The sequence below is a fragment of the Terrapene carolina genome, unplaced genomic scaffold (assembly GCF_002925995.2).
Source record: "Terrapene carolina triunguis isolate 2854851 unplaced genomic scaffold, T_m_triunguis-2.0 Scaffold112, whole genome shotgun sequence".
Classification (NCBI taxonomy): Eukaryota; Metazoa; Chordata; order Testudines; family Emydidae; genus Terrapene; species Terrapene triunguis.
The window spans coordinates 1,189,670-1,216,446 of record NW_020664463.1 but is presented as its reverse complement, the minus strand read 5'-3'; the positions used below and the strand labels follow the sequence as shown (position 1 = coordinate 1,216,446).

Below are 26,777 nucleotides of genomic sequence, written 5' to 3'. Positions count from 1 at the left end.
TTATTTTTGTGGAACTGTGAAAGGGTTGAGAAATACAGAAAAAATATCTTAATACACCGCACAACAACTCATGATGTAAAATGTCATCCTGATCACTATATGGCTTTTCCCTCATAATTTTACCAGCCAGCTTTGTGCAAACATCTAGAATGAAGTTAACACTTTATGTCAAGGGAAAGCTTGATCTTAAAATTTCATATGATACACAGCATGGGTTTCTAACTGGAGCATTTTGTACAATAGCTGCTGTAATAGATTGCAACCACATTCAGTACCTTTGTGGATTGTACTGTATTAAATTTATGAATGTTCTGTGTAACATTGTGGGCTAGGAATTGTATTTACCTTCATGGGGGGAGGATTACTGCAGTTCATCCAGGAACTGAAAAACAGTGGGGAGTGATTACTGCAATCCCTGAGATTGTAAACAGCTCCAGAGAAGTATTACCTCTTGGGTGGTTGTTATATACTGGTTCCAACAGGTACGAAAGGCCCAAGGGGAACAAAGAAAGGGCTTTTGGTATAAAAGGCTGAGTTTAAACAGTAGGGGCCCCAGCACTTGCTGAAAGGTTGGAAGGACTTTGGCCTGTCAGGGCCCCAAAGGATTGATGGCCAATTTTTGAACCTTGTGTTATCTGTTGTATGTTTTCTCTCTATTCCTTTACCCTTAAATAAATATATTCTGCTGTGGAAAGAATTGTGTGGTAATTTGTAACTGCTGGCAAATTGCTTCTTATCCCTGGAGAGAAAGCCTAGAATATCTTGTTTTAGGCAGTACGTACTTTTTATAAGCAAATGTTCATAATGGAAACATTGAGACATTACCCCTTGCACAGTGTTGCATGTAGACATGCTGTCAACGGTATATATACACATTTTCTTCACCTGTTCTGTGCTGTTTGGGTTCATGCCTGACACCGCTATATTCCACTAGCGTGCTTTTGTTGAATGTTGCTTCTGACACCAACTGAAATGTGATGTTGCTGTAGCATATTCCTGGCAGCCAGTGATTGAAAACTGTTTTACCTTTAAAGAAATCTGTAGAAGGGCAAAAAACACACAAACAAAAAAACCAACAACCCGACTTACATTAAATGTTCACTTTCAGATAACATGGTGGCACACTTTAAACGAGCGGTGTTTTGGATGTTTAACATAGGTTAGCCCAGTCTAAGTGATAAAATCCCAATAATTGAGTTTGCCAGTGTTTTTCCTGATTGTCAAAGGTACTTAGATGCAAAAAGCAGCAAAATGAACATGAACCATTTTCCTGGGAAAGATAATTGCAACTGGCAACCCTGTTAAACAAGAAAATAAGAAAAAAAAGAAAAAATAAAAAAAAAAAAAAAAAAAAAAAAAGCTTCCAAATCCCTGTAACTACTGCATACAAAAGTTCCCTGGTCTTCTAGTGAATTAAGACATCACGTTCAGGATAAGATAGTCAGTGGACAACTTTCATAGTACACATAGCAGAAACGGGCTCAGTTTGTAATGACGAGATCTGGGTTAATCTCTAACATTAATGCATGTGGGAGTCGGGGGAATTAGGGCTATTTGGGGGTGGGGACTTTGTGGCTGATTAATGCCTGCCTCAAATAATTAAATAAAAAGCCAGGGTGCATTTATTTATTTATAGCAGTAGCATAGCCATGAAGTCAACAAATATTGCTGCTGATTTCACTCCTTCCCCCACCCCTTGGAATAGCATTGCATGGCAACTCTTACGTAGTGATTTTATGTATTATGCATCCGATAAAATTCATTTGCTTGTTAGGACAATTCTGCTGGCTACTGTGCAATTCTGAGCAAATAAGGTAGCTACACTATTAACCCTTTGGGGACTGTGTATATATCCATATCCTTTTGTCACCTTTCAGAGTTATTCTCCCAGGACAAGCTTATTTGCATCTGATACTATAGACAGTACTAATTCAATGGGATTACCTTCAGATTTAAACTAGCATAACTGAAGGTAGAATATGATCTGATTCATTGTCATCACATTGCCATGGAATGTTAGGTGTGATTACGTTTTCCCAGCCCAAAATACTTTCAGGGTAACATTCAGTAAATTGCAGATGATTCTGCAACGCTGGCTGATAACTCAATGAAACAAATCTTTTTACCAACACATTCATTGGGATGGCACTTTTCCATAGGTGTATTTCCCCTTTAGGAGGAGAGTCTAAGCCTGGAAAATTTCAGCGCAAAAGGTGAATATTTCAGAAACTTAAGAATGAGTGGAGACAAAAATCTTATAATGGAAACTGTTTTGCAGCAACTGTAGCTGTTGCTGCCAACCATTCACTTATCACGGAAACAGACCTAGCTGTGGTACGGATTGTGGGAACAGACACCAACCTTGCCCAACAGGTTAAGAAAGAAATGAAGAATTCTTTTCCATTTGACACCTGAGGAAGCGTTTACGTGCTCTATCAGAAGAATATAATTTCCTGAGCTGTGATATACAGTAGAACCTCAGAGTTATGAACTGACCAGTCAACCACACACCTCATTTGGAACCGGAAGTACACACTCAGGCAGCAGCAGAGACCGCCTCCCCACCACCCCCACCCCAAAAGCAAATACAGTACAGTATCATGTTAAATGTAAACTATTTTAAAAAATAAAAGGGAAAGTAGCATTTTTCTTCTGCATAGTAAAGTTTCAAAGCTGTATTAACTCAATGTTCAGTTGTAAACTTTTGAAAGAACCACGGTAACGTTTTGTTTAGCATTACAAACAACCTCCAGTCCTGAGGTGTTCATCACTCTGAGGTTCTACTGCAGCTGCAGCACTGGCACTCTGCTTGTGTAGGAAGCGCTAGTGGTCTTCAGTCAGGACCACTGTTTTATGTCTCTGCCAGTCAACTGTTACCTCATTTTAAGCCTCTCTGAGCCAATAGCTCGTTCCAATGTTACAATTCATAACAATAATAACTTCTACAGTTAGCTGTTCAATCAACTAATCTTTGGTCTTGGGCACTCTGGGTGAAATCCTGGCTTTTGCCACTTACATCAATATGGCCAGAATTTCACCCTATATCACCACATGAGTTCTATAAACTACATTGTAGCTCTCCTTCTTTCTGACTTTTTGGCTACAGAACAGCACCAAAAGAAAAGATTAGAACATGTTTTGGATTCCAGTGAACACCTTTATTTTGAGGTGTCATAAATTGGGAACCCCTTGTCCAATTAACTTCAGTTTGGATGGGAAAATTCTATCCAACCTCAGTGTTCATGTACCAGTACTGAGGACAATATTCCTTTCTCTGTGGATTTTAGAGCTATGATGGGAATTGGGCTTAAAATTGAAGATGAGCGGCCATCTCAACTATGGAGAGGCTACTACCTCTCTATATCATATAGGCTATTTAAATAGGTAGTTATAACATCATTAGAATCACTAATTATGTTAAACCTACAGGTCACTTGGCACTCCTTTTTATTTTCCTGTAGATTCAACAGCGATAAATTAAGTGTCAATAGATGGTAGATATTTAGATTAACCATATTTGCATTGTTTTCAATAGTTTTTTTCTTCTTCCTACCTTTGTATAACATTGTTCTATAGTCTTTGCCTTCCCAATAGCTTATGTTTACTCTGGTGAAAACATTGTACTTCTCTGGATACTGAATTTCAAACAACACTCCCGTTTCTGGAGATGGTTTGTAGTCATAGATAGAAACGCTGCTTATGGGAAGAGGTTCTAAAAGACATACAAAGAAACAAGCAGAAAAGGGGAAGAAAGGAACATTATTAGGCATACAGAAAAGGACAGAGAAGCTTTTACCTAATTTTACCCCCCTAAGAAATCACATTATCCACTTCCACATGGCATAGAAATTCTTAGACACATTGGTTGAAATCCTGGCCTTGATGAAGACAACGACAAACCCACCATTGACTTCACTGAGGCCAGAATTTCAGTCCATGTGTCCCCAGCTCATTCACTATCCACAAAGCTTATTCCTCTCAGAGGATGAATTCACCCCTATGCTGAGAGCCAGCAGAAAGCCTGTGCAGCATTGAAGTTCAACTCAAGCCCTCAAAGTGAAGCTTAAATAGGAGGTAAGTGGAGCATAGTCTGTGTGCTGGCTCTCTGCATAGCACTGAATTTCATCTTTATTACTTGTCTTCAGATCAAAGATGGGCCCTGACTATAAACAAACAAACAAAAACAAACAAACAAAACTTTGAGGGTAGAGCAGGGTGAATAACAAATTTTTCAGTTCACTGGCAATTTCATAAAAAGATTGGAAAAAGTTATTTCAAGTCAAACCAAAAATGTAAACTTTCAGTTTTCAGCAAATTAGAAAGTTGGAAAAAACAGTTTTGGTTCAAATGAAACGTTTTGTGCAACCCAAAATGAAATGTTTCATTAGGATTTTGAGCATTTTTTAAATGTTTTAAATTTTTGTAAATAAAATAACTGGAAATTTTGGAATGAAAAGTTGTTCATAATTTTGAAAATGTCAAATTGCAAAATGTTTTTGTATTGCTGAACCTAAATTTTTCACTGAAAAAATTTTTGGTCAGAAAATTTCACTTTGCTCTACTTTGGGATGCTCATAAGCGTGATGTGGCTCTGAACTTTTCAGCTCACTCCCATCTCTACAGCAAAAGGGTATCAATGCAATGACAAAGCAGGAAACACAAGACTTTCGTATCTTCTAGAGTAAAAAAAAATATATTACTTTCTATGTTTATATGTTCTTGTTTCTGTCTGTCTATTTTAGGTATTTACATGGCCCCCATCACCGTAGTATCTCAGTGTCTCATGATCTTCAGTGTGTTTATCATCGGAATACTCCTGTTATCACCCCTGTTTTACAGATGGGGAACTGACTCACAGAGTTTAAGTGACTTGCCCAAGGTCACACAGGAAGTCTGTGTGGAGCACAGAATTGAATCCTAGTCTTTTCAAGTTCCAACACTGGCCCTTCTTTTGTCTAGTCCTGTTATGAAGTAAGAAAAATGGGCCCAGATCCTCAACTGTTTTTCATAAATCAGCAAAGTTCCATTAATTGCAGAGGAAGATTGCTGGCCAATAACTCATGTGTGCTGTGCTTACTGTTCATTGTGATGTGACTCTGTGGTGATTGCACAATGATGATGTCAGGTTATATCAGATGAGAATCTGGTCCAATATTCATAATATTGGAGCCACAATTTTGTTAAATTTTTCGTTACCTGCAAAATCAGTCTATGGCCTCATATGTTTCTCAGCTAGGACAGACTTTCCAACATGCTTTCATAATGTGCGAGTTGGCCAGGCATATCTAGCCATTGGGCAGACATACAAATAATGGACAACATTTTTAGTCAGAGTTTTTCCACACAACCATTTTAATAATTCACTTTACACCCCATGTTCTCAGTAATTGCTTCTACACTTATGATCTAGGGTTTTTAGCTCTCCAATACTTGTTGGACACAGACTGAAAAATACCAGATGTTCAGTACCAATTATTATTATTTGTACTACAGCAGCACCTAGAAGGCCCAACAACTGAGATCAGGGCCCAATTGTGCTAGGCCCTATATAAAACACTAGTAAGAGATATTCCTTTCCCTAAAGCACTTACAATCTAAATAGCAAAGATAAAGGGTTGGAGAAAAGAAGTATAATCTCTATTTTACTAAGGCACAGAGATATTAAATGATTAGTCAAAGATTGCAGAGCTAGTACCAGTACAGTACCTTAACAATAAGATCATCTGTCCTCATTACTACCTTCTGCCAGATCAACCAGTTCAAACAGATTAAAAAACAAGCCAAGGCGGCCCATGAAGAAGTTGGCAAATTGGGGAGCCAACCTAGTATCCATGGCTTTCCCGTGGTTTGGACAAAGTGTTTGTTGTTGAATGTAAAATTGTTATGGGTGAGGATGAAATGGATGCGTTTGGTAATGTGTTTGCAGTGGATATCTGAGGCTTGTTCATTGTCTCGTGAATATTTGAGGAAGATAGCTGTCCTGCCATGGTGAGGGATGTTGGTGTATAGGGAAGTGACATCCATGGTGGCACGGATGGTGTTCTAAGGGAGACTGTTAATGATGCAGAGTTTGTGGAGGAAGTCAGTTGCGTCCTAGAGGAATCTGGCCCTTTGCATGGTGAGAGTTTTGAGGATAGTTTCTATGAGTTCCAATATTCCTTTAGTAGAGCGCTGTGGCCAGACACGATGGGTCTGCTTGGGTTCCCTTGTATCTTAGCAATCATGTACAAGGTCCTTGGAGTGGGCTTGTGGGGGATGAGTTTGTTGAGTTTTTCTTGGAGTTCTTTGGGGAAGAATTTTATGTTATCCTGAAATCCCTGGGTAAATTATGGCATGGGGTCTTCTCTGATTTCTTCATAGTAGGTGATGTCGGAGAGTTGTCGGTTGGCCTTGTTAACATAGTCATCACAGTTGAGGACTATGATGGTGCCCTCTTTGTCTGCTGGTTTGATCGCTAACTGGTGGTTAGATTTCAGTGACTGTGTAGCATAGCTGTCCTCTCATCGGTGGAGAGATTGTGGTAGATGTAATGTGACTTTTTTTTAAGGATTTCAGTCAATTCTTTTCCTGAAGCAATCGATGTAATGATCAAAAATGTGGTTTTGTCCACTTTGTGGTGTCCAGTCAGATTACTCTTTTTTCTTATGATTATAGGTGAGGACATGGTAATTGTGAGTGGTGTTATCATTGTTGTGAAATAATTCTTTGAGATGGAGTTGGTGGAATAACTCTTCTAGTACTTCACATATTAGTATAGTATCAGGTCCTGTGGTGGAGCAGAAGTTCAGTCCCTAAGAGAGTATAGATAATTCAGTTCCACTTAGGGGTATCTTGAAAAATTTATGATGTTTGGGTGTCATGTAGTGTACATGTAGTGAGTACTGGTGCCATTGTTTCTCCCGGAGGTGGTATTCTGTATGTCGTGGAGTAGTTTTAGTTGGTCCCACTTTCTGTTTTTGTGTTGGATGGATGGATGTCACAAGGGTTTTTTTGTTTGTTTGTTTTTTGTTTTTTAATAATAGTTTTGGATTTCTTGCATGATTTCCATGTGACTTTCCTGATTTTTCTCTTTCAGTGTTTGGGAGAATATGATGATTTCTTGTTTGAGGTGGTCTCAGATTTCTTGATTCAGCTGGGACAGGAAGCAGAAGTCACAAATTTCTAGAAAGAAGGCAGTGAGTTTGGCATTTCTGTCCTAGTTGAAATCAGAGAATACTGGTCTTCTTGGAAAATAGAGTGAAAAATCCCATGAGATGAGACTATTTTCTACACCAAAAAGCATTGACCTACTGCAGCTAAGCATCCACACATTTGAATACCTACTACTTATTCAAACTGAATCTCCAGGACTCTCAAACACCAGTACATATTGTAGTGTGTGGAGTCCATGAAAAATATTGCTGACAACTCCTGATTTAATAGCCCAGAAATAGATAACAGCAAAAGCAGGTCACAAAATACAAAGCCTTCCATCTTCTTTCTATTGAGTCTATTTCCATCTCTTCAACTGAAATAAGTGGCTGATCTGGTTATCCACATGACCACAGGGTGCATATAAGAGCTCTTACACATGATAGTGCTTAAAATATCAATAACAACGTCTGAACAGTACAACTCTTAGCTGCAAGTCATCTTTCACTATCGTGGGTCTGCCTTGGGCTCTTTCGTCCATTATCTCATTCAGATTTTGGCCTTCCTTATTATTGTAATAATTACGGCAACTTTCCAAGTCAGTGATTGAATTATCCAGTTATTTCTTCCTAGGACAAATCAAATAAAGGGTAGAAGTTGTATTCATTTTTAATTCAAATTATTTTGGTTCCTGATGTTTTGATTTAATTAGACTATGATTGAATTAAGTGGAAGATGCTATGGATTGCCTTTCCTGCTGTTATGTTTCATTTATCTTCCTCTCTCTTTGGCTTGAGAAAGATGCTAGCACAGTAATGTGAGTGAGAACATGGAATTTAGAGCATCTCCCATCAGCCTATTCCCTCTGGCACCAAGTCTCCTAATCTAAGCCAATTTCACACTATGAAATTACAGGGACACTCTATAGATAAAAATAATGTTCTGTTTTTAATTTCTCATAACTTGGGTTACTAGCAGCTCTCTAGGTTATTAAAGCTTAATGAATATGTATACTATTTTCCTTTTTATCATATGTATTTAATTTATCACACCATGTGAAGAATGAAATTAGTGACTAGTCAGTTTCACTTCCCTGCTCTCTCAGCATTTAGGGCCCAATCTAGCACCCAATCTTTCAATTTCCTTCAATGACCCTTAACAAATACCTAAAACAGTTGTATTAGAAAGATGCCAAAGTGCTTGGGTTTCCAACACTTCAAAGGAATATTTTAGAACAGTGTCTCTCACCCTATGCATTCCATTTGCATTTCATATTTTAAAAATAATACAATATTTTTCTATAAATTTTAAGGTTTTATTTGTAAGCCCTCCTGTGCGGCACAAAAATAATTTTTTTGAAGTGCTAAAACCTACACTTGGGCATAGATGATTTCAGTGTCTCTTTTAAATAAGATTTAATAAATGTATTCACACACAGTGTCCTTTCATTTTTAGATTCTCATAGTATATTATGCCCGTGCAGAGCAGTTTGCAGGATCAGGACCTACACCCATACCTGAACTTTAAATAGCCTGCCTGTGTTTAGGATGCACACAATTGTGTTTCTTCTGTAGGTCTGAGAATCTGCTGCTCCCATAGCAACCAATTTCTCTTCTTGTCTATTGAAATTTTAACTTCATCATTTCGCCTGGACTCCCTTGCCCTTTTGTATTTCATCTGTTACCTGCATTATGCAAATGGCATGTGAGAATCATGGAAGTTGCAAACCATCTTCTCATAAACCTAGACCAATTTCAGATGCTAAAGCCTCCAATCAGTGCCAGTCACATTAAAGTTTTATACGGCTGTTTCAAACCAAGAAAAAAACCCTGTACATTGAATATTACCTCCACCCTCCAACCAAATTTCCCAAATAAATTGCTTTTTAATACTCGTAAATCTGCATGCCCTACATTCTGAATTCATTATGGGTTGCCATGCTAAGGTGGATGAAGTATTACACATGGTTCCTAGAAATGGGCCAGGGATTAACTCCTTTACCCATTGCACCCAAAAATAGATTAACGACTGACATTTATATTCCATAGAGAAGAATCCAAGAGCATTTTTACAAAGTAAGGCCACCATACTGCCGACACGTTCTCACATGTGGTGTAATTTTGCACACAAGTAGTCCCATTTGAAGTCAATGGGGCTACTGACATAAATAAATTATCAACAGGCATAAGTTTCTGCAGGATCAAATTATTATTTATTTGTATCATGTTATTGCCTATATGCCCCAATCAGGATAACAGCTCCATTTTGTTCCATCACTAAAATGCAGCCACCTCTGGGGTGAAATGCAGCAACTATTTAATGTATGCAGCAACATCACATTAAAGTTTCGGATAGGTAATGAAGAACACTATCACAACTGAATGGAGAATTTAAGCAGAGATACCAACTGGAATGTTCCAGTGTGACTAGTGATTTGGGGTGCCTCAAATTCTATGGGCCCAGCTTAGTACACCTTAAAGATGAGAGATATCAAAATTGGGGCCTCCATGTTTAACACAACCCAAAAACTCTTTCAAAAAGTTTTACATTTCATCTGAGAGACAACACCCAACCTCCTCTACGGCACAGATTCTATGAAGCTTTGGAGGGAAGAATGGCATCTACTGAATCAATAGTGCCATTTCCTGCAGCATCTACTTTGATATTCAAGTATTAACCAGTTCCAATATGGATTACTTTCTAAGAACTGATGAAATTACAGTCCCCAAAAGGTACAGCTATAGGGCAATAGGGAGGAAGGAAGAAAAGAAAAAGATCTATGGGCAGAATTCTCTTTATACAAACTATTTTTTCAAAGTTTTCCCATGAGGAGTCAGTGACTTTTGAAAAGCTAAGATATTTTACAACCCTAATCTTCTAGTTACAGGGCAAAACAAATATCAAGCAGAGCAGTTCTTAATGGTACCATGTGTCCTGATTTAATTTCCCAGTTGAAATACAAGATGTTGCTTTTTTACAGAGAGGCACATGGTAATTTTGCAGCATGCTGCCTTCTCTACTCCTTCAAATGTGTAAAGCTTGTTCTCTCAATGGATTAACCCCACAACAAAAAAAACAAATAAAAAAACTAGGCAGTACTGATGTAACTCAGCCTAGCAAGGCTGTCTCATAATAAAGCTCAGTGAATATCATTAGACTCTAAATAAAATCAAGTCTCCTGATTGGAAAAGGGTGGGACATGGGTGAGGGGTTTTAGTCACTGGTTTTAGAGTTACTTTCTTTATTGCTTCCAAAACTACTATATAACTAACTGGAATTTAGCACATGTCGACACAGCAATCAGAGATGTGATGACACCTCAGGTAAGCATCCCCCCGCCCTACAGTAATCTAGTTAGCATGGCTAAAAATAGCAGAGAAGATGTAGTGGCACAGACTGCACAAGCCAGCCCAGAATCCTAGATACATACTCACTCTGTGAATTCACTTCTATTTTTAGCCATGCTAGCTACACTGAAGCTAGGGTGGGGATGCTTACCTGAGATGTGATCCCAATGTAGATGTACCCTTAGCTAGCAGCTTTCTTTCAGATTCCAAAACACTCAATACACATTATAAATCCAGGAATCACCTCACCCTTCAATGAAAAGCCACCACTTTAAGAGCAGAAGGAAGTAGTCTTTAAACAGCACCACAGCATCACACATCACTATTGTTTTTTAACCTTATCGAGTTCAGACTCCAGGGGGAGATTAAGGCTACATATACAGAATGCAATTATTCTTGCTGGAATTTGGCCAGGACACCAGGGTTAACACACCTACTCTTGGTCCCGTGGCACCTTTAAGACTAACAGAAGTATTGGGAGCATAAGCTTTCGTGGGTAAGAACCTCACTTCTTCAGATGCAAGTCTTGCTTATGCTCCCAATACTTCTGTTAGTCTTAAAGGTGCCACAGGACCCTCTGTTGCTTTTTACAGACTCAGACTAACACGGCTACCCCTCTGATACTTGACACCTACTCTTGTAAAAACTGTCATGGGATTTTTTTCATGACAAGTGGTCAGGATCTCAATTTTACCTCTTCTTCAGTAGTAATGTGTCCAACAACACCATATTGAACACTGGTTCAGTACTGAATCAGCGGGAAGAGTGACACCTTCTTATCACCAAGACCACATTCTGTCTTACAGGTCTCCCATCTAAGGGCAGATTGTAGCCAGTTCTGCTCTCTCTGATGAAATCACAATCCAAAATAGATTGGCAACAGATTGGATCTGCTCAGTTCACTAAATCTAAGGCTGCGAGTTCAGGTATAGCAATCATTGGGCCCTGCTACAGTCTCCAAATATGTGAACTATAGAATCCAAATAATACATGCATATATGATGCTAAAGACACCAGAAGCTCTATGTTCTGTGGAGTTTTGACTAGTAATGAGAAAGTCCTGAAACCATTCTAACTAGGGACACGTGAACATATTCACAATAAGTGAAACTGGCAAACTGTTCCTTTTTTACCAGCATCAAACTTTCTGACATCCATCCCAACATTTTCACTGCAGCAAGAAGCACTGTTGGATATCGAAACTACTTTCTCTTAGAAAACAAACCCCATTTGATCTCACAGAGAAGGTCCAAGTTAAAGATGACAGCCCTATGTGGCAGGAAAAAAAAATTCTGATGTCTTTTCCTCCTGAACAATCTTTTTCTTCCTAGACAGAAGCCTTTGATGAATGCAGCAAAAATTCTGTCAGACTTCAGCGGGGTGAGATTTCACCCTGTGAAGAGAGATTACTTTTTTTTCTTTTTTGTCCACCTGCTGAGAGAAGATCATCACAGAAGGAACTAGAATAGGGAAAGGAAATCAGCTCGTAGGAATATTGTATTGGAAAGCAGAGTTTTCTCAATAGAGAGAGCTTTTCTGTGGATCCCTGAGGGGAAAAGCCCCCTTCCCCATACTCTGCTCTCAGTTGCCTTAGCACAGGATTGGGATGAAAGACGATAGTGGTATGTAGTGCCACTTCACAGACACTTCTGCAAATATCAGTAAGCCTAGAAGAACTGTTGTGAAATGTTTAAGGACAGCCTTGGGACTAATTGCAGTCAACATCATTTATCTCAAAGAGTCATGCATCATCGGCCACATAGCTTGATTTATCTCATGGCAGCGCAACACATAGGGCCAGTTCGTAGCTGGTGTAACTTGGAGTTGCATCAGGGTGAATTTGCTCCAGGATCCTGGCAGCAGCATGTCACTTCTTTAAGTCATAGATAAAAACAGATTAGATAAAGCTATTTTTCACATGGTCACACTAAGCCAATGATATTTAACAGACAGAGAACATATGACACATGGAAAAATATGAATCGATCCTAATTACTTTACTGGTTGCCACAATATCAGACTTTTCCTGAACAAATCCCGTCATTGAAACATCCCTCTCCTCAATTAAAAGACCTTCTTGAGAAGGCTATGATATTATAAGGGGAACTAGTAGCAACCCATATACTTAGGTGGCCCATGCTTTCCATTAGGAAGGATTCTTGCAACCTTTTCTTTGAGAAGTTCTTACACCTGCATTGTTTAGAGCAAACCTTTGACTTTCAGCAGGGCAAATGTCCTTAGGTTACAGATCTGTCTTTACTTCATCCCAGGAAACTCTGTTTATCTTTTACTAAATTTGTAAGTTCAGACTTATGTCTCTGCCAAAGCAGCAGCAGCAGACACTGTACTGGGAATAGTACTGGAAAAACATTTCTTCTGAATTTGTTTCCCAAGCAAAAAAAGGCAGATTTGGCAATACTGAAACAGTTTGCAAATTCACGTCATTTTTGCTTAATTGTTTCAGCCCATCTGCTTCCCCCCTCCCCCACAAAATAATCCAAAAAATCAAATCCTTTGGATATTTTGAATGAAAACATCTTTTTGTTTTGAACTTCCCATCATTGAATTTTGAAATTCCCATCATGATGTGAGGATGGACTAAATGCAATCAGACCTCCCTGCCCTGTTTATGGTAGATGAATCTTAACAATGTCAACACAAACAAACCTCTTAAAAGAGGGGTTACTAAAAGGTGGTCCATGCTACAAAAACTTTGAGATGTTCCAACTCGGTGGGAGATTGTCACAGTGACCACCTGGCTTCCCAGTCACAACTGCACAGAGCACCTCACCTCCCATTCATGATCAAACAACATCCATGTGACAGCTACAGCAAAAGAGCCAACACCACATGGACTGCCAGCGAGTACTTTTTAGGTCACAGACCACAGTCTGGATCACAGTATGTATATACACACATAAAAAGGTGAGAAATTTCCATCAAATATATTTAGGCAGGTTTTCAGGGTTGGCTTATACACAGCTCAGGTCCTGGAAATGGCTCATCTCTTCTGCCCATCCTAGAAAGGAGCTTCCCTGGCCCACCTGCTCAGGGAAGGAGTACCCCAGATGAGCCTGGGGGTGCCCCTTTCCAGCCTTTTTATGGGCTGGGCTACCCAGGTAGACTCTATAGCTGCTCTCTTCCTTCTACCCAAGACTTCAGAGCCTTTGCTCCTAGTCCTCCCCACAACCCAATCAGGTCTTTTTTAATGTAGTTCAACTCTGCACAGAATTATCTTTGGAGTGACACACACACAAAGAAGAAAAACTGAAACTGAATAAGGTGCTACTTACTGGTTAACACAGTGATCGACCTCACTGGTTTGGAAACCATGTTGGAATTCACCACCATCAGAGTCACTATGTAATAAAGGCCATGATAACTGGCATTAAAAACCACAGGGGAAGGTAAAGTGCTGTTGAATTCTTCAAACTGGAAAAAGTAGTTCTTGGATTCACCAGTTATCTTCACAACGTACACAAAGGACGAGCTCACTACATCAGACTCCTCCAACGACACTACAATGCAGTTGTCATCTCGGACAGTAACTTGGAAAGATGCTGCATTCTACAAGACAATAAAAGAAGAGATGCTAAAGGAAAATCCAGGGTATCATCAGCAATTTCACTTTTATCTACACGATTAGGTATTTACACCACACTCATTCCTGTGGCATTTCTGTGCCTGACCCCAGTGGGATGATAAATAAGAATTTCATTCCACAAGAGGGTTAGTTTGCAAAATTCTTGCAATCTTTTTAGGACCTGACCCAAAGCCCAAAGTTAATGCTACATGATTATTAGGCAAATCCATCTGCCAATGCAAGATTGTTCCCTACAGTATATTTTCCAATGCTATGACTAGTCCAGCTTTCAATGTCTCGAAAACTCTGCTGTTTCCCTGGGAAGACTATTTCTGATATGCAGCCTGAATTGCCCTTTTCACCTCACGGGTTGCTGGTTGTTGGTGGGTTTTTTTGTTTGTTGTTTCTTTTAGTAGGTGCAGGGATGAAAGGGGGATACCAGGTGAAGAAGGATTTTAGAAAAAGCTGCAAACAATACCACTGAGGACAGTAGAGTCAATGGAAATGTCTTTATTATCCAGAAGCAGGGCACTGTAGGCAGGGCCAATGGGGGAGGAGGGGGAAGCTGGTACAAATTACCGGGGCCCAGCGGTCCGGAAGGGGGCCCAGGGCCCGACTCCCCCCCGTCAGCCCTTTTTAGCCAGTCCGCCCTTGCTGGGGGGACCGAAATTTTTTTTTTTTCACCAGGGCCCGAACCCGCTCTCGGTGGCCCTGACTATAGGCTTGATCTTGGGAAATGACAAGAATCTGCAGCTGAGGGCAGATTTCTGTGATATAAGAACTGACCAAGCACTCTCAGAAAGTCATGTCTAAGCATTCACTGGGTGCTTAGCACCTCTCAGTATCAGGCCTTATCTTTGCATCTCAAAAGCTTTCACTAGTGTCTGGGACATGAGGGAATAGGAACTCTTGCCAGTCACTGCTTTTTCATTTCCTGTTAAGTCATTTCATTTTAAATGTTTCTTTCATATGCAGTTAAGAAAAAATTGAGAGATTTAACCTTGTTTTCCTATATCATGAGCATGTAAAGTCACTGCCAGCTGAAAAACCTTTTCCTTTTACTAATTGCAAGCCAGCTGTCAGCAAGAAGCACTTGTTCTCTACAGGAATTGCGAAACATAACTGCTGTAATTAATTAGAAGAAAAGATTAATCTTTACAGCAGTGGTTCCTTCTCTTTTTTCTTCCTCCTCCCTTCCCCTCCACCCCTTTTACAGATGCAGTATTGCCAACCCCAGGCATTCAAAAATCAGGAGTCAGGCCCCCCAAAATCATAAGATTGGCTTAAGAATCATGAGATTTTCAAAAATAATAAACATTTTTATTAATAATAATTATTATCATTAATTTGCCTTCTGGGTTTTGGCTCACATTTTCAAGCTTTTCTCCACAATCGTGAGGGGCTAGAAACTTTTATTTTTCTAAAAATTAAAGCTGAGGTTATTGCAAAATGAAATTATTCCAGGAGCTGGGGTTTGAAGAAGAAAACCAAATATCTGAAAACTGGTGATAAATTTGTAAGAGTTGGCAACATTGTATATAGTAGAGAACGGAGGTTGAAACCATCAACATTAAGTACTACAGAAAGTGGATGTCCTACAAAATGGCAAACTGGGTTTCAGATCCTGAGTACAGTTGCAGGCCCTGAGTCTGTAGAGAGGCTGAAACTATAGCTCAGAGAGGTGTGAACTACCCTGTACAGTGGGATGTTAACTTCTAGACCTTCTATTCTGGGGAACCCCTCCACTACCACCTCTCAAAGAGGGAATTGTGTAAGAAAAGTGAAATGGGCTAGCTCACCCACATACCCAAGGTTACTGGGGTAAATACTGTGGGAGTGCCCCTGCCTCTTAAGAAGTCTGTGTTGCCCCTGCTGCTCTCAAAAGAAGTGGTGCTTCTACTGCTGCTGCAGAAGGAGGGAAAGGCTCAAGTTGCTGCCCCTGTATCTATGGGAAGGGAGGAGCCCATCAGCTACTGCCACTCCAACTAGGGGAGGGGTCACAATGTAGGATCAGTGCTGTGAGGGTGAAATCACAAACTGGCCCCTATGTCAAGGTGAACCTAGAGCCACAGATTGCCTTGATCTGTCTCCATACAGATAGGGATGGGCCAGGAGACTTGTTCCTAAAAAAGCTGAGAGACTTTAGAGCTGGACACAAACTGCAGCATTGGTCTTTCTCTATAATGGACCTAATCTGGACCCAAACCTGGGATAAACATCAATTCCAGATTTTGATTTGATCTTTGCACTTTGGTTCCAATCTCTAATCCTAAAATCCTTTTAAGTGATTTTAGGACTTTAAAATGATACACACAACATATTATTAGGAATTAATATTTTATGGCAAAAGTTTGTTACACTTTGCAGATGGCATAGTCATTGCCCCAAAGAGTTTACAGTCTGAGGTCCCAACCCTGCAAAGACTTGCACATGAAGACTTACAAATGCTTACCTGTTCTCCATTTGGATTGATATGCTTACCTTTTGAAGTCAATAGGGCTAACCATACATGTCTTTGCCTAAAACCCCAGTCCTGCAATCTGACTCACACAGGATCCAATTGCAGGATTAGGGATTACGTTTTAGATCTGGTCAAAAAAACCCACAAACAAACAAACAAAAAAACAAGGGGGGGGGGGGGATTTGGGATTTCATCCTCCCCCCACATCAACATTTGAAATTATTCCTACTACACTCCTCTAACCCAGCCCCATGGGACATCAAGGAAGTGTCCATAAAGTTGGTCTCCAGGAAACACGGATGTGCCTGTCGCTTCACAAAGAATCACAGAAAGAGTAACTTTATTCTAAGACTAAATAAAGAATTATGGTCCTGATTAATAGATTATATACCCACAAGGGACCACTGTGGTCTCATCTGAGCTCCTGTAATAACACAGGCCATAGGATTTCCCTTTATTTCTGTTTGAACTAGTGCATATCTTTTAGAAAAACATCCAATCTTGATTTTAAAATTGCTAGTGATGGAGAATCCAGCACAACCCTTGGACAGCTATTCTAATGGTTAATTACCCTCACTGTTAAAAATTTGCATTTATTTCCCTTCTGAATTTATCTAGCTTCAACCTCCAGCCATTGGACTGTGTTAGATCTTTCTCTGCAAGACTGAAGAGCCCATCATTAAATATTCGTTCCCCATGTAGGTACTTATAGACTGATCAAGTTGCCAAGTCACTTAACCATGTATCTAACATGAAGCATGTGAGTAATCCCATTGAAGTCAATGGGGTTTGAAGTCAATAGAACTACTCATATACCTAATTTAGGCCCATGCTTCGGTAGATAAGGTAAACTCTGCTATCCCTAAAGATACTCTGGCTTCCTCACTTCTAACCAGAACCTATCCCAGCACCGTCCCCAATCCCCTGGCCTAACTTCTTGCTATACATTTAAAAGAAACAAACAAACAAACAAAAAGCCCTATTGAAAATCGGTATGTTTTAAGGCAGGCAATTACAGTTTAAACCATAGTTCCTCATCTTAATCGTAGTTTAGATTACTGGTGGTGCTAATAAAGCACAGCTGGAAATTAATGATATAATTGCAGAGTTGTATATAGACTCAGCATATAATTATATGCTTATAAGTGTCATTCATATTTGGTGCGATTTTATTCTTTGATATGTATATGGGTGTGGTACTAACTGCACCAAAGTACATTTTATTAAAATTTTTCCCATCACAAGGTATGCTGGACGTGATAGTAAATTCCACCCATCTGACAGCCAGGTGACCCCCCCTACATAACTCTCATACGATCATCATAACATAACTGTAGCACGTTATATAAAAATCCTCACAGTAAGTTGCTACTGTTACCAGTGGTAAGATTCAGATACAGACAATAATTAATTCCAAGTGAGCGATCACTAAAGCAAACAGCTGCCAGTGAGTTTGTAAAAGAGGTAATCACCCTGCCTCACACACCTGCGCCCATATGCTTTAAACTATACCCTGCATGATGCACATTTTTGAGTGACATCTGTTCTATACATTACAGGCATTGCATGGCCTTCTTCAACAATTTCTGACCTTTGGTTCTGACACTCAGGTTCTGATTTCAAAATGCAGGGACAGATGATAGATCAGAATACAGGACTCAAAAATTGATGTGAAAACTTAGGTCATTTTTCTCCCCTCTTGCATATGCAGTCTGAGTTTCTAATGTTTCTAAAAGAGTGGGCCAATGTGTGATGTTCTCTCTCTCTGTATGAGAAGGTGGTTACTGGCGGATATTGGTTTTGTGCTTTTGGGAGGAAGGGCGGGGACAAAACCAGCATTGTTTCTAAGCACCACTGTCAGTGATAAACATGCCCCACTTAACTAGAATGTAAAGCTGGTGTCTCTTAGGACTGACAGCATCAGTATGGTAAATACACATTTCATTACTTCTGGTCAGCTACCTTCAGGATTTAATTTGCTGGTGTCGCAGCTCGAGTGGCTGTTTTATGCCTGTGGGGAAATTTGGCAGGACTTGTGTATTCTGAACCAAATGATTAGCTCCAACTTCCTTCTGAGTTTATTATCACAAGCTTGTGCTGCACTAAAGGACTTCAAAAAAGGAGGAAGTGAATCCTGCACTGTAGTGTCTGCTTGCAGTCCCTTTCAGCACAGGGATAAGTCATGACAATGGAATTTCCAACCAACAACCAGTTCCCAATTTAAAAAAGCAAGAAAATATAATGACATCACACAAACGGCTATTCAAAGAGTAACGGGAAAATAAATGGCATGCAGCAGAGCTCATAGCTCTATATTCTAGAAGTCTATGTCCTCCTTTTAGATTCCTATAACAGTGGTCTCCAACCTTTTTACGCCTAATATCACTTTTTGAATCTAAGGCCAACCCAGGATCTACCATGCCCCTTCGCTGAGGCCCCGCCCCTTCCCCAAAGCCCCGCCCCACTCACTCCATTCCCCCCCCACCCCCCCGTAGCTCGCTCTCCCCCACCCTCACTCACTTTCACCAGGCTGGGGCAGGGGGTTGGGGTTCGAGAGGGGGGGAGGGGTAAAAGCTCTAGGAGGGGGTACAGGGTGCTGGCTCTAGGAAGGGGGTCAGGGCTGGAGCAGAATGTTGGGGTAAAGGGTGCTGGCTCTAGGAGGGGGTCAGGGCTGGGGCAGAGTGTTGGGGTGCAGGAGGAGGTTTGGATTGCTGGCTCTGGGAGGGGGGGTCAGGGATGGGGGTTGGCGGGTTGGGGGATGCGGCCTCCCACCGAGCAGCACTTACCTCCGGTGGCTCCCAGTGGCGGCGGGTGCAACGACGCTAAGGCAGGCTCCCTGCCTATCCCGGCCCCATGCCGCTCCCAGAAGGGGCTAACGCACCCCTGCGGCCCCTGGGGGCCAGAGCAGGGGGGCATGTGGCTCCGCGCGCTGCCTCCTCTGCAAGCACCACCCCCGCAGCTCTCCCGGCCAATGGGAGCTGTGGGAGCGGTGCTTGCAGGCAGGAGCAGTGCGCGGAGGGAGACTCCTGCCCCCCTGTCCATGGGGCTGTGCTGACTGCTTTCAGGAGCAGTGTGGGGCCAGGGTAGGCAGGGAGTCTGCCTTAGCGGCAGCCATACTGCACCACCAGAGATCACAATCGACTGGGAGATCCTCTAGGATCGACCAGTCAGTGACCACTGTCCTATAACAATATAAGCTTTACAGATGGGGGAACAGGTTTACAGAGAGGTCAAAGTTTGAAAAAGGCCACTGATTTTGCGCTCCTTAGTCTTTGGGTATCCAACCTATGACACGTTGGGCCGGATTTTCAGAAGTGCTGATCAGCCAAATGTTCCATTAACTTCAGAGGGAGATGTGGGTATGCAGCAGTTCTGAAAAATCAGGCCCAACGTGTCATAGGTTGGATACCCAAGGACTAAGGAGCGCAAAATCAGTGGCCCATTTTGAAAATATTGGCTTAAGTGACTTATATTCATAGATTTTTTTTTTTTAAGGCCAAAAGGGAATCCCTATGATCAGGTAGTTTGCCCTTCTGTCAACAGAAGAGGGTTTAGAACAAACTGATAAATGAAACAGTAATAAGTCACCAGGACCAGATGGTATTCACCCAAGAGTTCTGAAGGGACTCAAATGTGAAATTGCAGAACTACTAACTGTAATAACAGCTGAAAACAGCCTATGTGCCAGATGACTGGAAAATACCAAGTGTAACACCGATTTTGAAAAGGGGCTCCAGAGGAGATCCTGGCAGTTATAGGCCTGTAAGCTTAACTTCAGTACTGGGCAAATTGGTAGAAACTATAGTAAAGAACAGAAGTATCAGACACATAGATGAACATAATTTGTTGGGGAAGCAGTCAACATGGCATTTGTAATGGGAAGTCATGCCTCACAGATCAATTAAAATTCTTTGAGGGAGTCAAAAAAGCATATGGATAAGGGTGATCCAGTCGATATGGCATGCTTAGAATTTCAAATGTCCCACACCAAAGGCTCTTAAACAGACTAAGCAGCCGTGGGATAAGAGGGAAGGTCCTCTTATGGATAAGTAACAAAGGGCAGGAATAATGCTCAGTTTTCACAATGGAGGGAGATGAAAAGTAGGGTCTCCAAGGATCTGTACTGGGACAAGTGCTGTTCAATATATTAATGATCTGGAAAAGGGAATGAACAGTGAAACAGCAGAGCTTGCAGACAATACAAAATTATTCAGGATAGTTAAATCCAAATCAGACTAAAAGGAATTACAGAAGGATCTCACAAAACTGGATGACTGAGCAACAAAATAGCAAATGAGATTCAACATTGATAAGTGCATTGGAAAAAATAATCTCAACTACATATACAATGGCGACTTCTAAATTAGCTGTTACCACCCAAGAGAGGTCTTGGAGTCACCATGGATAGTTCTCTGAAAACTTCCACTCTATGTGCAGCCCCAATTTAAAAAAAGCGAACAGTATGTTAGGAACTATTAGGAAAGTGATTTAAAATAAGACAGAAAGTATCATAATGCCACTATATAAATCCAAGGTGCATGACACCTTGAATACTGTTTCCAGTTCTGGTCACTCCATCTCAAAAAACGATATTGTGGAACTGGGAAAGATTCAGAGAAGGGCAACAAAGATAATCAAGGGTATAGAACAGCTTCCGTACAAGAAGAGTCTAAAACGATGAGGGTTGTTCAGCTCAGAAAAGAGACAACTAAGGGGGGATATGATAGAGATCTATAAAATTATGAATGGTGGGGGAAAAGTGAAGAGAGAAGTGTTATTTACCCCCTCACACAATCCAAACACCAGGGGGTCACTTGATGAAATTAACAGGCCACAGGTTTAATACACACAAGAGGAAGTACTTTTTCACACAATGCACCTATGGAACTTGTTGCAACTGGATGTTGTGACAGCCAAAAAGTATAACTGGGTTCAAAAAAAGAACTGGAGCTGAAACTGCCCGAGCCCTGGGGCTGAAGCCGGGGCTGGGGCTGAAGCCATCGGAGCCCTGCCCCACCACCAGCTTCAGCCCTATCCCCAGTGACAGGACTTTGGTGGCTTCAGCCCCCTACCTTTTAAATTCTTAGTAGGGGGCAGGGGTGGGACTAGTGGGGGCTTTCAGGAGCTATAGCCACACCCCCTGCAGCAAACCTTTCCGGTGCAAAAGTCAAACCTTACTCAGATGTAAGGGTGGCATGATATAGCGCATCCCACACCCCCACTTGAGCCCCCCCGACTGAGAAGAGACTGGTGCCACCCCTGGTACGGGGGGGATCATAATTTTCTTTTAGTCCAAAGGAGGTTGCCAGCAGAAAAAGCTTGAGAAACACTGACAGAGGTTTCATCCTCTGAGGGCCACAAACAGATGTGAAGGAGTCACACCACAGTCCCTTTTTATGGCTAGATGGAAGAGGTGGTCAGGGATTATGAAGCTTTCATCTATTGTAACATGGGATTTCAGTTCGAAAGAGGTGGAGCAGCACTGCTTCAGGCACATTACTTCTATTTTGAAGTTTCAAACATTTCTTAAATACTCCCCTCAGGAAACTTTCTGGCCCCAGTACCACCTCTATTGCATCACTTGACACACTCCACCACATTCCCACCTCTACCTCTCTCATTTTTCCATTCCCTCACAAGCCAAACTGGGAAAACACACAGGTTCTGCAGCATATTTCATGTGGCACCAAACAGTTCCAGAGCCACCAAACCCCACACTGGGAGTGTTCTTTGTCTGCCTCTGCTCTTATAGGAGGAAGCGTTAGCAAAAATGCGTCAGATGATGACAACTGTTACTATGGTATGGCACAAGGACAGAGGCAGTTGCAAAGGTAGGCATGACCCAGACCATGTCCTGGAAAAGATCCCCCTCCAGGTTCTAGACCAGGACTTTGAAACAACCAAAGTAGCCAGGCCTGAAACTTGCTAACTTCTCCTTTTGGAGAGGATTCTATTTGCATGATAGACAATAAACAACCCCCTTTATGGAAGATGCAACATGTCAAGACTCCCCTTGGAATTTTTTTCCTTGACAGATTATTACAGTCTATTACAGATTGTCAGTTGAGTAGGCAGAGACACCGTGTGAGCCTTGGAAGAATCCATCCTGGTCATTACACATTGTCCAATGCACTCTAGGACAGGACACAGTTTTGAAGAGTGTCAACCATAAGAAGACAGGAATTGTCTGAGGTGGTCATAAAGGATTGACACAGGAATAATAGGATGAGAAGGTCTTGCCATCAGTGCTTTCACTTTAAGCACCAGTTCTTCACAGGTTATAAACAGATACTAATTAAATAAATACTCTGTAGAAATGGAATCCCCTTGCCATAAAGATTTTCCATGCAAAAAGGAGTATTTTGAGGAGTGAAAATACAAGAACATTGACTCTCAATAATTTATGATGTTTTATTTAGGTTAACACATCATTTCTGGCATTCTGCTCTATTAACAGTGTCCTCGGCACTCACACTATTTTGGGTCTTGAGAAACCAGTAGTAATAAGCTGGTAATCATATTTTATAAATAAGGTTAAAAAATTCTTTGTTCTGGGGGACAGCATTAAAGAGACAGTATCCCCCTTTCCTCTCCCTGCACCAATTGAGGCAGAAATGTTTGTTTTTTAGGCAAATGTCAATGTTTTATCTATGGAGTGTGATGTTTTACTACTATTTGCTAAAGCCAGTCTGCTGGGTTTTAGAATTATTCCTAGAGACTGTTCACCCTTTTACTCAGGGCTTAAATTCTTATTGAGTATTTCTTGGAGCCCCCCACCTCCCGCACCAACATGCTATAAAAACTCCAAGGGGGTTGAAAATATTTACGAGATCTCTGCTCCGGACAGCTCCAGCTGAATTTAAGCCCTGCCTTTACTATAACTTTAATTGAATCAAAATAGGTGAGAAATGGAAGCGTTTGGATTCAGTTAAGATGATGATACTTAAAAAAACGTAACACCTAGTAAAAACACCAAAAATTTAACTCCTCCCGCAGCCCCCTGGCAAAAAAAAACAAGAAAAAAAAAACAAAAAAATTGTGATGGGCACAAACCAAACCTAGGGATCCAAAGAGCAGGAACTTTGAGGAAGTTCAAATCTAGATGAGAACTTATGAATAGCATCTCTCTCTATTCTAGAGCCAATTCACATACACAGCCCCTCTGGAAGTTCAGATCCAGGCTTCAATCTATCTTCAATCCAAACAATTCTTTGAACTTCTCTCTGTAAATAAAACCATGACAGAAAGAGCACCTGTCCTGAAAGACGATACTAAATTGTACTCCATCCCCAGCTACCAGCACAAATATGTAGCTCTTAGTTATTTATGGAGCATGTGTAATTAAAATTTAGCCGATCCCTAGTGGACATACACACCATAGATTTGAGCTGAACTATGTTTTAATTAAAACGGCTCTTCCCACATGATCTGTTATCAGAAATAGAAAATATGATCTGGCATGGGAAAGACCTATTACATCATCTAGTCAAATCCCCCTGCCAGTGCTTGAGTGGTCCCTACAGTGCCTTTCTCCAATCTAGTTGCTTTCCCTGCCTTTGGGAAGACACAGAGTGCAAATTCCCACTTGCACAAGTGTAAAATGATCAGGATTGCACTTAGTCCAGATAGGAGGATGAAAGGTTCACATTAGATGGCTCTTAAGTTCTGGAAAAAAACCCAACATCTAGGCACCATAGAGGTGACAATACAACATTTCCTTGCATATGTAAAATACTGCTTTGCATGTACACAACCCCTTTGCATCTGAGGATGCTGAAGAGCATTTCAACAAATGATACATTCTAACAATACTGCTGCGAGGAAGCTATTATATTCACTTTGCATCTGGGAAAACTGAAGCCCAAAAAGGTTGTATGCAGTGCAGTTGTAGCTGTGTGGGTCCCAGGATATTAGAGAGACAAGGTGGGTGAGGTAATATCTTTTGTCGGGCCAACTCCTGTGGGTGAGAGAGAGAAGTTTTCGAGTCACACAGAGCTCTTCTGGCTTGAAAGCTTGTCTCTCTCACCCACAGAAGTTGGCCCAATAAAAGATATTACCTCACCCACCTTGTCTCACCCAAACAGGTTATTAGATCTGTCTGGAATCACAAAGCAAGTCAGCGGGTGAACTAAGAAGAGAAGCCAGGGGTTCTGATATTTTATATTCTGATCATAAGGTGCCAGATTTTAAAAGGCATCAGGCATTATGTCTTATAATGCCTTGGATTTCTGTAGTGTCTTTCATCCAAGGAGCTTGAAGCACTTTAAAAACAGTAATGAATTAAGCTTTAAAAAACATGCTTGAGACATAAGTAAATTATATCCCCAGTTTAAAAATGTGTTAATTATATATTTACTTACTCAATAACATCCACATTTAAAACCCCCCTCTGTACATAGTTACTCCAGCTAGTTAAAATTTCTGGAATTTTTAAACTGATTACATTTCAAAATTAAAAAAAAAATTGGGAAAAAATGCCAATTATTTTTCCTTGGCTTACTGACCAACTCTAGAGCGGATAAAAATGTTTCACATTTTTGACATTTCAAATCTGAAAATATTGAAAAAAGCAAAACAAAATGTTCACCCATTTCCCCCTTCTTTTCAACCCATTTAGCTATTTATCCTGCTGTGCTGCTATGGGAAGTAATAATTATTCATTTTAAAAATATATTTTAAAATATTAGCTGATAAAGAAAAGTCAAACACAAAATAAACTTACTGTTTCAATGCTGCTTATTGTACTCACAGACTTCAGCCCAATATATGTGACATGCTGGCAGACCAGGTGCCAACTCTTGCCAAGGCTTTAGGTTTCAGCTGAGCACTGACAAATTCATTGCTGGAAACCAGTCTGTGTCATCTGTGTGTTAGTATGATTAAACATGTTGCAAGTCCAATATCCATCTTAGTCTTTATGAAAGGCTTGTAAGGTACTGCATGCATTAATCTCACTTATAATATCTTTATCACATGCTACAAGGTAATATTTAAGATTTTGCTTTGGAACTGTAAAAAAAAAAGTTTGCTCTGAAGCTGTAACTCAGACTGGAGGGATCATTTCCTGCCCATCAAGGAGGACTATCAAAACTAAACAGGCGATTGTGAGACATCACAATACACAAAGACTTTGTTTATTGCCCCTTTACACCATGAAGAGGCTACATGCTAACGGGCGCATCCCAACAGCTTGAATTCTGGAAGAGGGAAATAAAAACAGCTGACAAGAAAATGTTTCATCTTTTTGCTGTTTGCTCCGGCCCTATGAGAGTCTAATGAAACCGAAGCCGAGATCCCCAGGTCAGCCTGGGTTAGCCCTAAAAGACTTTCAGAGCTGACAGGTTACTACAACTCTGTCACCTTTTAAAACCACAGATTGTATCATTTGTGTGTATATACTTGTCTGCTTTAACCTCGTAACAACTCTCTCATTTCTTAGTTAATAAATCCTTAGTTTACTACAGGATTGGCTACAAGCACTGTCTTTGGTGACAGATCTAAGGTACAAATTGACCTGGGGTAAGTGAATGGTCTCTTGGGACTGGAAACAATCTGAATATTTGGTGATCTTTGGTGTACAATAACCAACTATCAGTAACTCCAGCTTGCCTGGGTGCCAAGGTAGTCTGGAATGCCGAAGGGGACTGTCCGTGACTCCATGGTAAGACTGTTATAGCGCTTTAGGAGTTCACATTTGTCACTGGGTTGGCAAAACCTAATTATAGATAATGCTATGTTTTAGTAATGGGTATTTTTAGTAAAAGTCATGGACAAGTCACGGGCAGTAAACAAAAATTCACGCCCGTGACCTGTCCATGACTTTTACTATATACTCCTAACTAAAACTTGGGCAGGGGTGGGTGGGGGGATGGGACGGTCTGGGGACACTATGGGTGCTGAGGGTGGTGGCTCAGAACCCCGCTGGTGATGGGGGGGGGGGACGGTTGGTGAGGCTGGCAGGGGCTCCCTACCCAGCTCCGCATGTTCCTGCAGCTCCTAGGCGGTAGAGGGGCCAAGGGGCTCCATGCGCTGCTCCCGCCACAAGTGCCAGCTGCACAGCTCCCATTGGCCAGGAACCGCAGGGGCGGAGCCTGTGGGCCCAGGCAGCACACGGTGACGGAGCCCCTTGGCCCCTCTGCCTAGGAGCTGCAGGGCCATGCCAGTGGGAGCGGGGGAGCCCCCCACCCTGAGTTGAGAACCCCCCGCACCTCCCAACCCCCTGCCCCTAGCCTGAACCCCCTCTCACACACCCAAA

At 41.2% G+C, this 26,777-nt stretch overlaps 1 protein-coding gene across 1 annotated transcript in view; it reads right to left on the bottom strand.

The window, feature by feature from the left end:
• Nucleotides 1-26,777, bottom strand: part of PTPRO (protein tyrosine phosphatase receptor type O) — a 197,805-nt gene that overhangs the window by 72,113 nt on the left and 98,915 nt on the right. The window contains exons 2-4 of the mRNA XM_026652201.1: nucleotides 13,772-14,045; nucleotides 3,554-3,712; nucleotides 886-1,038 (exon numbers count right to left, since the gene is read on the bottom strand). Coding sequence (XP_026507986.1) covers nucleotides 886-1,038; nucleotides 3,554-3,712; nucleotides 13,772-14,045 — 586 coding nt within the window. The remainder of the gene's footprint in view (nucleotides 1-885; nucleotides 1,039-3,553; nucleotides 3,713-13,771; nucleotides 14,046-26,777) is intronic.